The sequence below is a fragment of the Rhinolophus ferrumequinum genome, chromosome 10, assembly GCF_004115265.2.
Source record: "Rhinolophus ferrumequinum isolate MPI-CBG mRhiFer1 chromosome 10, mRhiFer1_v1.p, whole genome shotgun sequence".
Classification (NCBI taxonomy): Eukaryota; Metazoa; Chordata; class Mammalia; order Chiroptera; family Rhinolophidae; genus Rhinolophus; species Rhinolophus ferrumequinum.
The window spans coordinates 13,799,742-13,813,486 of record NC_046293.1 but is presented as its reverse complement, the minus strand read 5'-3'; the positions used below and the strand labels follow the sequence as shown (position 1 = coordinate 13,813,486).

The following is a 13,745-nucleotide window of genomic DNA, read 5'->3' as shown; positions in this document are numbered from 1 at the left end:
TGAGGTATAGCTATATTCCCAGGTAAGAGTGTTTACCTGCATGTGCGTACATCTATGTCTGTGTGTGCTTTTCACTTTTTATAGAAATGAAATTGAATTTCCATAGGACAAGTTTCCTAAACCTGTTAATTAGAACTACCCTGAGATAACAAAACCAGATTAGGATTCATTGGTGTGAAGTATTCTCCCTTCAGATTTTCTCCCAGACATTGATAAGATTGATTGAAGCTTTGAATGAAAAGGTGTGAGGAAATTGATAACTTTACCAAACAAAAGTGAAATCTCCTACAGTTCGCACAGGAGAAATGAAAGCAACAGTACAGCAGTAGAATCTGTAATTAAGAAGTAAAAGCTGTATAATGAGATCCCAAAGAATTTCCTGTGTTTTTCTCTCTCTTTTAGTGTCATCTCATTTCAATTTCCACTATCGCCACAAGTGTGCTGGCTTTCTCTGTCTCCCTCCTGCTTTGTCCGTAGGGACTTCTTTCCCTTCTCAACCTGTGGAGATAGTATGATTTCAGAAGAGAGAATATTGATGCCCTAAAGATATCCAACCTACGATCATGAAGCAAGTAAATGACAGTTGTATAAACTGTGCTTGTGTAAAATATTTTCTAAAGAGCAATTATAGTCCATTCTTCCAGCATCCTTGTGAGACAGGAGCAGGAACCCTATTTGACAAATGAGGATACTAACTATAAGAGAGTTTAAATTTATGGAAAGTCACACAGCAGAATAACCGTGGAGATAGTGTCCTGTCTAACCTTTGTTAAGTAACACTTCTTAAATAATAATCCTCAATTCAACAAATATTTGTTGAAACATAGACTAATGGAATAGAATAAATCGTCTAGAAGTAAACCTACACATATACAGTCAACTGATTTGTGATACAGGTAATATTGAAATACAGTGACCAAAAGGAGGGCTATTTAATAAATTGCATTGGGTCAATTGTATGGTTGTATGGAAAAAAATGAATTGGAGTCACTACCTTATACCTTACACAAAAAATTAATTTGAGATGGATAAGAGACCTAAAGGTAAAAGGCAAAACAATAAAGTTTTTAGAAGAAAACAGAAGATTACCTTCACGACTTTATCTTAAACAAGTCAAACATTTCTTAAATGGCAAAGATTTCTAAAACAGGACAAATTAAAGATCAAACCATAAAGGAAAAATTTACAAATTGGTCTTCATGAAAATGAGTTTATCCAGAGTAGAAAGTATAAAGGCAGGCCACCAAATGAGAGAAGATATTTACAACACATATATGCAATAAAGAACTCTATCCAGAATACATTTAAAATCCTACAAATCCGTACAAAAAAGTCAATCAACGCAATAGAAAAATAGACAAAAGGCTTGAACAGGCACTTTACAAAAGAGCTGTCTGAATGACCCATAGACATGCAGAATTGTTCAACTTTACTAGTCATCAGGAAAATGCATAATAAAACCATGAGACCACAGTACACCCACAAGAATGACTAAAATTTAAAAGGCTGACAATACCAAGTGTTGACGCAGATGTAGAGCAACTGGTGGAAGTATAAACACTTTGAAATAGTGGCAGTCAGCTACCTTCTGAAGCTTGCATATGTGTGTGCCCTATGGCCCAGAATACCAAATGGTATGTAAAAGAGTACGTTCACAGAAGTACGTTCACTGAAGTACAGCCCCCAACTGGAAACAGTCCAAGTGTCCATCAAGAGTAAGATGGATAAGTCAATTGTAATGTATTCATTGTATTCAGCGGTGTTTTCTTAACCTAACTGTGGTGAAGGAGCAGATGTTTCCGAGCTGTCAGAATGAAACTCTTGTATAACACAATACTACACACAATGTCAAACTGCTTGAAAATTTCTAAATGCTCTCGTGCCCCTTCTGTAATATGAGGTGGTGCAAAAGTAATTGTGGTTTTTGCAATTAACTTTTTAAACTGCAATTACTTTTGCACCAACCTTAATAGCATTGCAGATCCGTGGCAAACGGTGTGGACCAGCATGGTCACAGACCACCTCGAATAGCACTGCTTTCACGCAATGAAAGTGAACAAACTGCAACTAACTACACACAATAATGGATGAATTTCACAATGGAAACAAAGGGGTCTATGTTTTATGATTCCGTTCATATAAAGTTCAGTGACAACAAAAATCACCCGTGATGTTAGAGGTTAGGATGACCCTTGAGGAGCGGGAGATTACCATTTGAAGGGATCAAGAGTGGAATTCTGGAGTTCTTAATCCTGGCACTGCATCATTTTTGTGCTGAGTATGTAGATGTGCTCATTTTGTGGAATTTTATCTAGCTGTACACTTATGATTTGGGCACTTTTTGTTTACTTACCATTTACATTAAAAATTATTAAGCATCTACTATACACATATCCTCTAAACATGTGAAGGTATTAGATTAGTGGAGAAAACAATGTATATGCAAGTGTATAAACAAATGTGGAATTACAAATTATATTTCCTTGAAACAGCGCTTTTGTATGTATCATCTTCTTTAACTGAATCCTTTTATAACCCTAACAACCTCATGTTTGTGGAGATGCATATGAGAAAACTCTGGCCCAGAAAAGCTATATGATTTGTCTAAGGTCATAATCTACACTCCTGACTCCAAGTGCACTGCTGTTTCTCTTCTGCCACCAAGGCCTTTATCTCTTCCCAATCTACACATGATGGTGTTATGTTTAAAATATTGTCAACCACATTGTGAGTACTGAAAGCGTGCCCTGTTGTTTGTTAGATTTTGTAAGAGACATTTTCTTCCTAGAAGGGCTGAGTTATATATATGAATATAGGATGTATATGTATGTGTTATATGTGAATATATTTCACTTTGTACGAGGTCTGACAATTAAATTTGTGAACTTGTTCCAATGACGTTGCTAACCTTTTTTGATATCAGAGGGGTTATTCATTATGAATTCATACCAACTGGACAAACAGTTAACCAAGTTTACTATTTAGAAGTGCTGAAAAGGCTGCGTGAAAAAGTTAGACAAAAATGACCTGAACTTTTTGCCAACAATTCATGGCTCTTGCATCACGACAATGCACCAGCTCACACGGCACTGTCTGTAAGGGAGTTTTTAATCAGTAAACAAAGAACTGTATTGGAACACCCTCCCTACTCACCTGATCTGGCCCCCAATGACTTCTTTCTTTACTCAAAGATAAAGGAAATATTGAAAGGAAGACATTTTGATGACATTCAGGACATCAAGGGTAATGTGATGACAGCTCTGATGGCCATTCCAGAAAGAGTTCCAAAATTTCTTTGAATGGTGGACTAGGCACTGGCATCAGTGCATAGCTTCCCAAGGGGAGTACTTCAAATGTGACCGTAGTGATTGATATTCAGCAATGATGTATGTAGCACTTTTTCTAGATGAGTTCACGGACTTAATTGTCAGACCTTGTATACACTTGAAGTCAATTATATTTACATACTGAAGTTTTTAAAAAAAAAATCTTAATAGCTTTTGAAGTAATTAGAGCCTTCCTGAAGTATAGCATATCTAGGATCTCTATCATAATTATCACTAATTTTATGTCTTGTTAGTGACTAAAAATCTGGAATAAGAGAGATATGACCTTGATGTAGATGATTAAGGACATTATAGTGCCCCAACATCTCACTAAAAATAAGGAGGTAAAGTAAGTGATTATTTAGAACAGAGCTTTGCATATTTCCTACAGTTTCCCTTTTCCCCTCTGACTCTCTGTGCCTTTAATACCCCTACCAATGAGTGAACATTGGAAAAATAGATTAAACTCAGATCATTTGTTTTTCATCACTTGCTGGTAGCTCTGGGGAAACTAGGAGCAAGATTTGAGGGAACTAGGAGATTAAGAAGATTCATGAAAATGAAGTCAATAGATTATAGATTTTAATCATTGCTTTTGAAAGTTAAAACGATGAGCCATTTTTGTTAAGGATGTCCCACCCGCTCCTCGGTACCTGATAGCATTCCATCTGTATGAACTTTGATAATGACTAGTCAACTGGAACGGTAGGCTATGGAACAGAAGAATCTAGACTTTCTGGAAATAGCAAAGATCCCCAGTTGAACTGAATCTGAAGATAAAGTAAAAGTGGGAAATGCGTGGGGACTGATCATTTCGCTCTTTGCCTGATGTGCCCTAAGGGAGCGGTTAGATCAACACCTTCTGGTTTCAGCCATTTCTGGAGGTGGCTGTGGCCATTCATATGAGACAGTGACCGTGCACGTAGCATTGCCTTGGGAATTCTTCCTAGAATATCCGGACCTCTACCATATACAGTATAAGACTTACTGTTTGGGAGCGCAGATGAGCCATGAGATGACTCCCAGGGACGCAGTAAGTCACCACACTCCTTCCTTCAGGCATTCAATCCCCAATTGTCCTCTCCTCTTTCTTGTTTGCCACAGAGTGATTCTCATCAGTTCCGCGTCATGGCAGCTGTGCTTCGCCATTGTTTACTAATCGTAGGTCCAACTGAAGACAAAACGGAAGAGCTGCACAGGTAGGTAACTTCTGTGTTGACGGCTCAGTGAAGGACGTCATCAGTTCTTGTTGTTTTTATGCATCTGACTTTAATTGTTACAAGTACAAGAAAGTGAACATGTTACAGTAAATCGGGTAACTGGTAGATCAGAAATCATTTCTGTGCCCTGATGAGAAATTTTCATTCTGTCCCCTTTGACTTCGTTATATTGAGTCCCATAAGAGAAAAGAATTTGGCGTTTGTTGCATTCAACAAGAAAATCCAGAACAACTATACTAATAGCACACAGTTTCTGAATACTGCATGTGACATTATGTTAAGTTCTTTATAAAGATTAATTTCTTTATAAAGAAATTATGAGGTAGAAATTATATGGTATCTGCCTTATGAGGTAGATGCTACTATTTTCCCCTTTCAATAGATGATGAAACTGTGACTTAGAAAGATCAAGCAATTTCTCTGAGATCACATAGTCCCAATAGTCAAGAGTGTGGATTTGAACCCTGCTTTTAATTACTACATTTAAAATAGTACTCTCGCTAATTTCATTGTAAGACTATTTACCAAAAAATATATCCTAAACGATATTAAATTTTAGGATAAAAAATATATAAGAATCGGGTCACAGTCTCAAGTATTAATGCATAAAAAATAGTAAATATAAAAAAAGTTTTATGACGTCCCTGTTAGAGCTATTAATGGGCTGCTGTTAAAATTTATTCTCTGAGAACAACTGAATAAGTATTAATGCAGTTTTTTAGTTCTCTTACTTTGTATTCTAGATCACATTTGTAGTAATAAGACTTCTGACTTTAAGATAAAACTGCTCATCATGCTTTACAAGAGCACAAATAGCATTTTAAACCATTCAAATAAATTCAAATCTGCAAAAAAGTAATTGGCATTAATTCTGCTTTACAAACAAATTTAAAATTCGATTCTTCTTAATAGTAAAAATGGCCTTTTGAGCATTTACAGTACATAGTCTCTTTTCCAAAATATGGCTTAAATAAAACTATAGAAACACAGCCAGAGTATAAAATGAAATATACCCTTAATTGTTATTTTTCCAGCAGATCCATATTATTTTTGTTATGATCGGCAGTTTGTTATTTGATGTAGTGATGAGTTTGTTGATAGGTTATCTTTTTTTTTTAAGTCATTTTATTGATAGCTTGATGTTTATTTTTATTATTTTTTCCCCTTCTTCCGCCTCTTCCTTCCCCCCCCAATCCTGTTCAAGCCGTTGTTTCTCAGTCTAATTGTGTAGGACACAGCTCCCTGGCCCATGCTGGTGTTATGAGCCTTGCACTTCCCCCGCCACCCCACTCCCAGTCAGTCGTTGGTAGGTCAGCCGCTCACAGCAGATCTCGCCGGCCACTCACCCTGGCCACCGGCCGCTAATGGCCGCACACAGCAGCCCACAGCAGCTCATGCTGGCTGCCAGCCACCCACGCTGGCCACCAGCCGCTTATGGCAGCTCTCTAGCCCGCGACAGCTCACACCAACCTCTAGCTACTCATGGCAGCCGAGCTGTTGTTCACAATCTTAGCTGTAGAGGGCGCAGCTCACTGGCCCATGTGGGAATCAAACTGGCAACCTCGGCGTTAGGAGCACCACGCTCCAACCACCTGAACCACCGGGCCGGCCCAATAGGTTATCTTTATGTACTCTGCCTTGCAAGCCTTCAAAAGATTGTTTTTTTTTTTCACAATTAAAAAGTTTAATTTTTTTTATGCAGCTACAGGTCAAAAATTTCTTTTATTTTCTTGAGTCTGTGCCTTTAAAAAATAATCAGATTAACTGCAATAACTCATATCCTCTATAAAGATTTTATTGCATATTTTGTCTTACTGTAATTTTTTTTGTAATCCAGAGATACTAGATCTCTAGATACTAGAACTAAAAGAAAACAGGTTTACAAACCCAGGATAAAATTGATTTTTTTAAAAATCAGATGTCACGAGTTAATGAACATTCATACAAAAATGTGAGGAGAAAGTGTATTGACAGTAATTGTTCCACTAATCACAAAAACACTGCTAAGGATTTCTCTGAAGAATGCATTTAGAATTTTAACGTAGCACCTGGTATATGTCAAAATAGAGCAAAGCTGGATAGGGGTTTTAAAAATCAGATTTTTAAAAATGTAATCAGATTTCTTCATTTTCCTTTCTGATACTTGCTTTAAATATTTATTCTTAAATAACTTTTAAAGATATTTTTCTTCAAATTTGCTTTTATCTTAAAAGCTGCTCTGATAAAATATCTGTTAGTTACACTGTAAGTAAGAAGGGCTATCCTGGGAGATTGAGGCTGCTGCTGACAGTTTATCCGGAATAGCCTGCAAGTCCCTTTAGTCAGAATTAAAGTGATTAGTATCCTTTGGGCAATAATGACTCTAGGCTAATCCATTTAAACACAGAGAAAGCTGCACCACCCTCAGAGGGCTTTTTAGGAACCTTACTAGAATTGTAACATCTATTAAATTCTGCCCAATCGTAGTGATCCTGAAAACAGTTCGTGTGTGACATAAGTTTAAGGAAAAAATCAGAATGTTTCCAAGTAACATCTCATTCCATGTTTTTAAAGTTATTTTCTAAGGTTTTGTGGGGTTTTTTTGGTGGTGGTTTTTTTTTGACACTGATTTGTTTTAAGGGAAAATGTAATGAAATAGGTAAACCTGGACAGTATAATGTATGGTTATGCACTATTATCAAACTCAGAAGGTTACACTGATGAATAAATGGCCAATTAATAAAGCACTTCGTCCCTGTCAGCAAATGGGGAAGCTGCTGCCGCCCCCACAACACTGCTCCTCCTGTCACTGTTATCGTAGTAGGAATGTTGGCCTTCAGATCCAATGTTTAGTTCCAAATCTCTTTTTAAAAATTGTTCTGGATTTTGATATTTTGTGTAGGAACTTATTTTTATGTGTATCCTGTGATTGTGTAGAGAAACCTGTTTTTCTGTTCATTTAGTTTTTCTCAAGCCAGATATGTTCTTTGATACGTGCATGTCAGGAGCCTGTTAAGGTTCTCTAGGAAACGAATGCGTAAAACACGGGCTTCGCAGCAGCTTTTTCTAATATGTTGTCTCTGTAAGGCAATGCTTTTCTTTTCCTCCAAGAGAAATCAAGAGGACGTGGACATAGAGATAACATGAGTTAGCTCACAATGACAGCTGACTTAACCTTTTAGCACCGATCATCATCTTAGTTTTAAAAATCTGTTCGTTACATTTCATTTCTTTTTGTCTAGACTTATGGTAACAAGTAAATCGTTGCTGTGATCCACTTTTTTTGCTCCATTAAAGGACATCCTTATTCTGTTCATCTCTGCTATCTGCCTGAAAGTATCTTCAGTCCTCTTGTCCATAATCAATCAGCTTATGCAGGAGCACTTAAGCCAAAAACAGCTGCACGTGGTTGTGGTTGTGGTTTTGTTTTATTTGGAGAGAAAGGGGAAGGTGGATGGCCTGTACACTGGAGAGGAGAGGAAGAAAGAGGAGAAGGGAGGGCCAGACCTGACTTCATTTCTTTTAGTCTCTCAGTCTAATTTCTTTCACTCAGCACATTGGCATCTACAAAGCTTTTTTCCTTTTTCACCCAAAAGAGCCAGTATGTCTAAAAAGTACTTACCTCCCGGCTTTTTTGTTGTTGTTTCTTTGTTTAGACCAGCTCGTTTTATCTCATATCGAAGGGGACAATTTAGTACCTGGTGACACCTCATTACAGTGCTAAGCATAAAGTATGTTTTTTTCCAGCTTTATTGAGGTATAATTGACACGTGACATTGTGTAAGTTTGAGGTGCATGTTGTGTTGATTTGATATCCTCACATATTGCAAAATAATTAGCACCCTAGCATTAGCTAAGCATAATGATTTATACATGACAGACTTAATAACTGTTTGAAAATGGGATGATTTCATTTTGGCTCATATTAACTGAACACTTGCTATGTATTAGGCACTATGTTGAGCTCTGCGACAACAAAGATAAATGTAGTCCATTCTCTGTTCTCCAGGGCTCCCCTCCTCGGGGGTAAAACAGACTTCTAAGTAAATGTAGTTGTTGGGATGAGTCTTGTGTCAGACCTGAACAAGCTAATGTAGACACACAGAAAAAGGAGAGCTTACCTGTCTGGAGAGATTAGGGAGTGAGGGTTTTATTTCTGTTTTGTTTGTTTGTTTGTTTTGTTAGCAGTAAAGTTCTCAGGTGTTTAACCTGATTTTCACGGGGAGTAACAGTTACCTAGGCGGACAGATATTTTCTGAACTATACTGAGCACCGTGCAGGGTGTTTGAAGGACTCCACAGTGCATACCCTAGAGGAACATAGAGTCTAAATGGGGAGACAAGACATAAATATTATGAAAAGTTAAATAACAATTCAAGACAAGAATAGAAGAGATATCACAAGATCATTTTTGAGTAGTGTCCCAGTGCATTCATTATCCAAATAGTAATTGCTAATAGAATTCAAAGGACAAACTCACTGTGGTCTGGCGTGAGGGGACGCGTCCTCTTCCCTACTGTACCTATTCTCCATCCTCATCCAGACCTCTGGTTCCCTGGTGATCCCTTTTTCTCCTATTGATAAGCCCCCCCTTATAGGTTTACTTTCTTCACTCTCTTTGTGAAAGCGTTGTTCATCATTTCGGCCTCTTTCTACTGCCCTATTGCCATGTCCTGCCAGCCTTCAAGCACCCAACCCCAGGTCGGTCAGACCACCTTCCTTCTTCACTTCTAAGTTCAGGCTGCTCGGTCCTGTGAGAAAAGTTTACCTAACCTGACAGATAGCGTGCTTCGTCCTCTTCACTGCACGCAGAGTTCTTTTTCAAAAGGCAAATCTCTGCTTAGAATCCTCTCATGGCTCCCCTCTGTCGTTCCAATTAAAAGCAAATTTCTTTTGACACTGTGCATTTATTAATGATCTGCAGTTTCATCTGGGAAATCTGTTTCCCTGGCTTTTGCACCTACTCCTTTGTGCAAAGGCCAGCACAACTCTGGTTTCAGGTCATCGGCAACCCATCTGGCTGTGACATATGCATCATTGCTGTTCTCTTTAGAATCTCCCCCGTCCACTCCACACACACACGTTCTGGTCGTGCTGCCTCCTGAGGCCCCTCCTTTAGGGCCTTGTCCTTTGCTTAGACGTAGGGACCAGTTTTCAGTTCCCCATAGATGCCATATTCTCTTCTCCTTCCAGATTTGGCTCTTCCTTCCTGCAATGCAATATGTCTACTGTTCAAAAGCTCCTTAATAGGTGCCATTTACTCTGCCAAGCAGAGTGCTTTTCATGCCTTTTTTCATTCAGTCTTCACATCAAGCTGGTAGGAGCCATGTATTTCCCTTTACTTCAGAGATAAGGACACCGAGGCCCAGAGGTCATGTAAGTTGCCCAAGGCATGCTTTTGCTAAGAGGCTACCTAGAATCAGGCCCTAGCTCCACAAAGTACTTATGCTGCCTTCTCTTAGGAAGAGGAACACTTTTTATTTATGTTTGTATGCTGAGCACCAAGCACAGAGCACAGTAAATCTCTATGGAGGATGAAGTGGGGTTTGAGCTAGTCTTAATGAGAATGTTCTAGGCAGGAGAAAACATGGACAGATACAGAAATAGCGAACAGTGACCAGTTCGCTGTAGGTTAAAAAGGTACGCTTTGCTGAGAGCAGCATTCAGGGGTCTTTCCACCCATAAATGTCGCCAGTTTTCCTGACCCTTCCCTATCTGCTGCTGCTCCCGTCTTCTCTTGCCCTTTGCACAAAAGTCCCCTAAGTGTCAACTATCTGATTCTTCTATTATTCTCTCTGGAATCCAATCTACTCAGACTTTAGTGCCACAACTCCACCAGAATGGCTATTATTAACGTCGGTAGTGATTTCCGTGTTGCTAAATCCAGTGGACATTTCTCAGTTGTCATCTTACTTGATCTGTCCACATCATGTGTCACAGATGACTCCAGTCTTACTTACCTCCTTTTTTCCAGGATACCATACTATCTTCTTTTCCCTCTTCCCTCTCGAGCTGTAATTGCTTCCTCTACTCCCTAGCCTCTGGATGACAGAGTGCCCCAGGCTCAGCCCTCAGAGTTTTTCCATCCACACTCATTCTCTTAAGATCTAATCCAATTTTCTCTCTTTAAATACCATCTACATGCTAATGACTCCGTTTATATCTCTAATGCAGATCTCTCTTCCTGAACTCCGACTCTCACAGCTAACTTCCTACTAACATCTCCACTTGGAAGTCTAATAGACATCCTAAATTGAACATATCCAAAATTAAACTCTTACTCTTCCCCTAAAAAGCTCCTTTTCCTGTGGCGTTTCCCATTTCAGTTTATGGCAACTCCAGCTTTCCACTTGCTAAATCTAGAACTTTGGATTCTTAGCGTGTCAGGAAATCCTTCAAAATGAGTCCATATCTAACCACTTCACTGTTATCCCTTCTCTCACCTGAATTATTACAATAACACCCTAACTGGCCCTCCTCACCTTTGATGTCCTACCAGCTGTTCTCAACATTAGCCAGAGTGACCCTTGTACCCTAAGTTAAGTGTACCCTATATCACTGTGCAAAATCCTGCAGCGGCTTCCCATTTCACAGAATAAAATCTAGTTACCAACGCCGGCAAGACCAGTCTGACCCCCTCTTACCTATCTGACCTCGATCCTACCCTTCTGTGTATGGTGATTCAACCACACCACTTCTTTGCATTCAAACATACTTCGCTCCTGTCCTGGGGCTTTGTTCTTGCTCTTCTTCCTGGAAAGCTCTTTGCCCAGACAGCGCACTACTCACTCCCTACTTCCTTTAAGTCTTTGCTTAAATAATACCATCTCTGGAAGTCAGCCCTAACCACCGTGTTCGTGTTCAAAATTACAACCCGTATGACCTATCTTACTTTCCTGAGTTTTATCCCCAGACCACTTATCACCTTCTAGTCTATTAACTCACCATATTTTGCGGTGTATAATGCGTTCCTGTGTATAATGTGCACCCATGTTTTTGTGGGGTTTTTTTGGTTTATTTATTTATTTTTATTTATTTATTTTTTAAGGAGGAGGGCACAGATCACAGTGGTCCATGTGGGTATAGAACCGGCAACCTTGGTGTTATTAGCACCATGCTCTAACCAACTGAGCTAACCGGCCACCCCTGCACCCATGTTTTTGGCCCAAACTTTCAGGGGGAAAAAAATCTTTCATTTTAATTTTTTAATTCAAATTTTTATTTGTTTATGTTTAGGTACTTGTTTTTGTATTATAAAGGAATTTTAGCATTTATTTTTTAACGTATTATGGTACATACAAGAAATTTTATGTAACAATTACAAAACACAAGAACAAATACAAGGTACAAGAAATTTTATGTACTGGTAACAAATTGACAATATTTACGCACATAGAAGGCCAAGAACTCTTCATCCTTACGAGTTTGTCATAAATTCAACAAAACCGATTATTGTATTTGGTATTATTTTGCATACGGAAATTGTTATTGATTTCTAGAGTTACACTTTTAACTCATAAGCATAAATAAAAGAATTAAAAATTTATATGGATACAGAATTAGTATTACCCATGTATAATGCGCATTCTTATTTTTCCCTCACAAATTTGGGCAAAAAAGTGCACATTATACACATTATACATTATTATACATTATACACATTATACATTAAACAAATATAGTATTTGTTTTGTTTACTTTTCATTGACTGTTCTCTGTATGCTGGAAAATAGGCTCCATATGGGCAGGGATTTGTCTCTACTTTCTTCATAATACCTGCGTAAAGCAATGCCTAGCACAAGTAATTAATAAATAATTACTGAATTGATTTAGATTAAAGTAAACTTAGGTATTTACATCTGAAAATCTTTGGGAGGTCTTAAGGTTCATTTAAGTAGATTTTCCAGCCATGAAAAAGGAGCCTGGAATATAAAGAAGATACATTGGACCAGGAAGATTTGCTAACAGCTGTAGGGCTACATGTACAGGCATCATTCTTCTCCGTGTCATTTAGTATTAAATTTTGTTTAGTCCAGTGATTGATACAGGACTGGATTTTAGATAGCCTTCCTTCTTCCACAACTAACAAGGCTTTAATCAGGGCTTTAAGGAGCTCTAAGTAGGCCTTGCTTTTAAATCTGCATATCAGGAGGGGGCTGGGAGCATGAGTGGGAGGATGTCATGTCCCAGTGATTAATGATCTCTAGGAAGCTGAAAAGGGGAGAGTAATATACACAGTATTTCTACCCCCTGGAGCAGGAATGCAAACACCATTGTGTGGATCTGTGCACAGTCGCTGACTTCCTGGTAGCTGGAGAATTTCATACACTCTTCTACCACAAATAAAACTGTCAGAGAAGTGACAGAGCTCAAAAAGCTGGCCTTCCTTACTTAAAAAGAATAGCTCAAACACAGTGAGCCAGAAAATTAATTTTGTAGTTGTTTGGGAACTCAGTTGTTTAATAAGAAATGAGAAAATGGGAACTTTTCTTGAAAAGCCTGAAACATCCAAATATTTGTTGACTCACACTCTACATTTGGTTTCTTAAATTTACCAAATTCCTGGAAACTGCTTATTTTAAAGGAATTTAAAAGGAAACATTCCTTTGTAATGAAATGCATCGTCTTAAACTTTTCAGTGTGGGTCTCTATGGTAGAGTCAGAGAATAATTATGTTATCGATGGACTTCAGAGTCTATTGCCCTATGTGTTTATAAAGAAAAAAATCCTGATGTTTATGCAGTTTTAGAAAGTAATGCTAAGGTAGCGTTCTTTTGTTTTTTAACCCCAGTGAATCTGTGGTGTTTAATAACAGTTTCCAAACGTGTAAGTCAGAAGCAAAACATTTTTAACTATAGACAAAGAACTGTAGATGTTTGCAAAATGTTTTAAAGGAAAGTTTGTGGGAAAAGTATTTTATTTCAACCAGTTGTGATTATTTACAAATAACCAAAATTAGGGACTTCAACAGTAGTCGTAATAGTAATAGCAGCAGCTGTAGATTTTTACTCGGGACAACCAGATACCTTGTATTTTACCAGGACTCATTCATAGGATTTGTTAAATTATTTTTGTTCTTGGTTCAGATATTTTTTTTGGTACCCGTGAAGTTACCACTCATTGTTCTGGATCGTCTAGTTTTTAAACTTTGATTTCTTAGACGAAATTTTTTCCATAATATAAAAAGAAAAGAAATAATTCATTTTTGGGTAAGTGGAGC

The 13,745-nt window shown here is 38.0% G+C and overlaps 1 protein-coding gene across 6 annotated transcripts in view; it reads left to right on the top strand.

Annotated features, from left to right (window-relative positions):
- RIC8B (RIC8 guanine nucleotide exchange factor B) overlaps positions 1 to 13,745 on the top strand; it is a 101,073-nt gene that overhangs the window by 41,628 nt on the left and 45,700 nt on the right. For all 6 annotated transcript variants that reach the window (XR_004424105.1, XR_004424103.1, XR_004424104.1 and 3 more), the window contains exon 4: positions 4,431 to 4,525. Coding sequence is in view for 3 of the 6 variants with exons in the window: in XM_033116528.1 (XP_032972419.1) it covers positions 4,431 to 4,525 (95 nt within the window). In the remaining 3 variants the exon portion in view is untranslated. The remainder of the gene's footprint in view (positions 1 to 4,430; positions 4,526 to 13,745) is intronic.